Source organism: Halyomorpha halys, unplaced genomic scaffold (assembly GCF_000696795.3).
Source record: "Halyomorpha halys isolate HHAL.00 unplaced genomic scaffold, Hhal_1.1 Scaffold404.1, whole genome shotgun sequence".
Classification (NCBI taxonomy): Eukaryota; Metazoa; Arthropoda; class Insecta; order Hemiptera; family Pentatomidae; genus Halyomorpha; species Halyomorpha halys.
In genome coordinates, this window is record NW_027114257.1 from 234,869 (window position 1) to 237,364 (window position 2,496).

Consider the following 2,496-nt stretch of genomic DNA (forward strand, 5'->3'; position numbering starts at 1 on the left):
GAAAATTAAGTTTTGAAATTTTCTCGAAAGAAAAACTTTTTCTTACTTCATATTCAGCAAAAGAGAGGAAAAGTTATGATTAACAAAGAAAAATTTCCTGAACGTGAATTGTTTACGGAGGTCGGGTTTCTACCATTTCGTGTAGTTTGAAAGAGCCTAAGACATTTCCAAGATTCATATTGATTGGTGCAGTGAAAAACATTCACAAAAGCCACAGAGAGGACAAAAAAAATATACTATTTGCCTATTGCTTTGAACATTCGTTTTAATGTGTTTCCTGAGAAAATGGCCATTTCAACCGTCAGAAAGCTACAGTTTCAATTAATTTTAAGGCGTGGACGCCAAGCGTTATTTAGCCTTTAATACATGGGCGCACTCAGCGATGCACAGAGGACAGATCTATCTCCCCCTCCCCCACCAGAACTAAAAAAATTATTAATTGAATTTATTTTTCAAAAAAAAAAAATAGTAATAGCTAATAAAGAACTGCTATAATTACTTATAATTTTCTTAAAATGTTGGTTTCATTCGCATTTTCTGTGCTGAAATGTCCCTTGCTCCTCCCCCGTTTTGAACCTGCGTACACCCTTGTCTATAATGATGATTATTTTTCATTGTATTCTCCCAACTTTATTTGAACTAACGAATAAACGAAAACTGTTCTGTTGCTTAGGAAAATATAATACAAATGGAGGAATAAATAATTAAATATCTTTCATTAATCATAAGTCTTCTAAAGATTGAATTTTGTTTTGTAGGGTAAACTGAGAACTCAAGTTTTTTTTTTTTCATATAAACAATAATTTATTTATTTCCACCTACCCCTGGCTTATAAGCAATACAGGTTTGCAGCAGCAGTTCGATGTTACATATCCATCATCAAACTACTGCTAACAAATCAATTAACAATTTTATTGATTTATGTACAGTATCATTAATTGTAATATTTTGTAATACAAACTCAGATAATATAAATATTTATTTCCACGTTGCTTATTACATTTTCAGCTGCTTCCCTTTTGGCAGCGATGGACCAGACTGTGGATCCTTGCGTCGATTTCTTCCAATTCGCCTGTGGCACTTGGAACAAAATGCACCTGATTCCGGAAGATAGAAGTAGTATCAGTGTTTTTGAAGTATTGTCCGATCAGCTTCAGGTAATCTTGAAAGGTAACTAAACGATAATAAATTATGGGCTGCGTTTTAGATAATCATCTAATTAATAATGCTAATTAGTGATCAAGTTTTGATGAGCAATTCTATTTTTCAGGTGTTCTCGAAGAACCTTACAATGACGAAGATAGTCAAGCTACCAAAAAAGCCAAACTGTTTTACAGAACGTGCATGGATATAAGTAAGTACCACAGAATTATCTATGAATAGTACAATTATAATGGAAAATAATGCTTACAGTATTATTCAGCTACAAAACATTTGTCTAAATTTGATTTTTGACGCTTATTAATATGAAAAGACAAATATTTCTTAATTAATTAAAGCTAAAATATAAGGGCTATTATATTACTACTGCCTCAGAAAAATAAATTCACAGTTCATTTTAATCATTATTATGGTGGCGATTCAGACATGATATGGAATATATATATATACATACACACAAAAAAAATGAATTATTTATAAGCCATATTTAAAGAGGATAAAAAATCATTTCATCATAAAAATCAGTTATGCATAGTTCAAGTTGAAAACACTTTTCATTTGTACATATATTGAACTTTACGAATTGCACGGGGAGGTCATTATTTATTTTTGATTTTTAATCAATTATTTTCAAAGTATCTCAAAAATGTATGCACAATATAAATCTAATAATATAAGATATATTAATATGGTGAGCTAATGAACTAGATGTCTTATCTCAACGTCCCTCTGCCTGCAGTTACTATCATTATAAATGTTCAAAATATCTACTGAATTAAAATAAATTAACTTCTTTTTTCTAATACTGGTATTTAATACATAGGAGTCTGAAGTATATGACAGAATCTAATACTACGCAAAAAAATATATTGTAAATAGTGTACAGTACAATCTCCAAAGGCGGAAAATTCAAAATTCGTACCTATGCTATTAGTATTATAGCAACTCGATCGCATTTGTCTAATTTCGCTAGCTCAATAAAGATAAATAAATCCTCAAACAGATCTTTTGCGTTTAACTGTGTTTAACTAACTGACTATTCAGATGTACTTACTATAAGCATTTTGTAAGTGGGTTTTGTTCCCGATAGTGGAGTTGATTTTTTACACTAGTTCAGATATTGAAACTAACGAGTTTATGAATTGTGTCACTCACATAATGTCGATTGCATTCAATGATTTCATGTATGTTCGAGCCTACACCCACAGATACGAGTATATTACACGACAATCTTAACAAAACAAAAATAAATGTCTTTATAAATAAAATATAATACATTTAATAGATAGTATTTTTATGAAAGATATTCTTCAATAATCCTAGCAAAGGCTCAAA

The 2,496-nt window shown here is 30.3% G+C and overlaps 1 protein-coding gene across 1 annotated transcript in view; it reads left to right on the top strand.

Annotated features, from left to right (window-relative positions):
* LOC106682322 (neprilysin-1) overlaps nt 1–2,496 on the top strand; it is a gene marked incomplete in the record, with an annotated part of 187,431 nt that overhangs the window by 145,937 nt on the left and 38,998 nt on the right. The window contains 2 exon segments of the mRNA XM_067051469.1: nt 1,009–1,170; nt 1,271–1,354. Of these exon segments, the coding sequence (XP_066907570.1) occupies nt 1,009–1,170; nt 1,271–1,354 (246 nt within the window).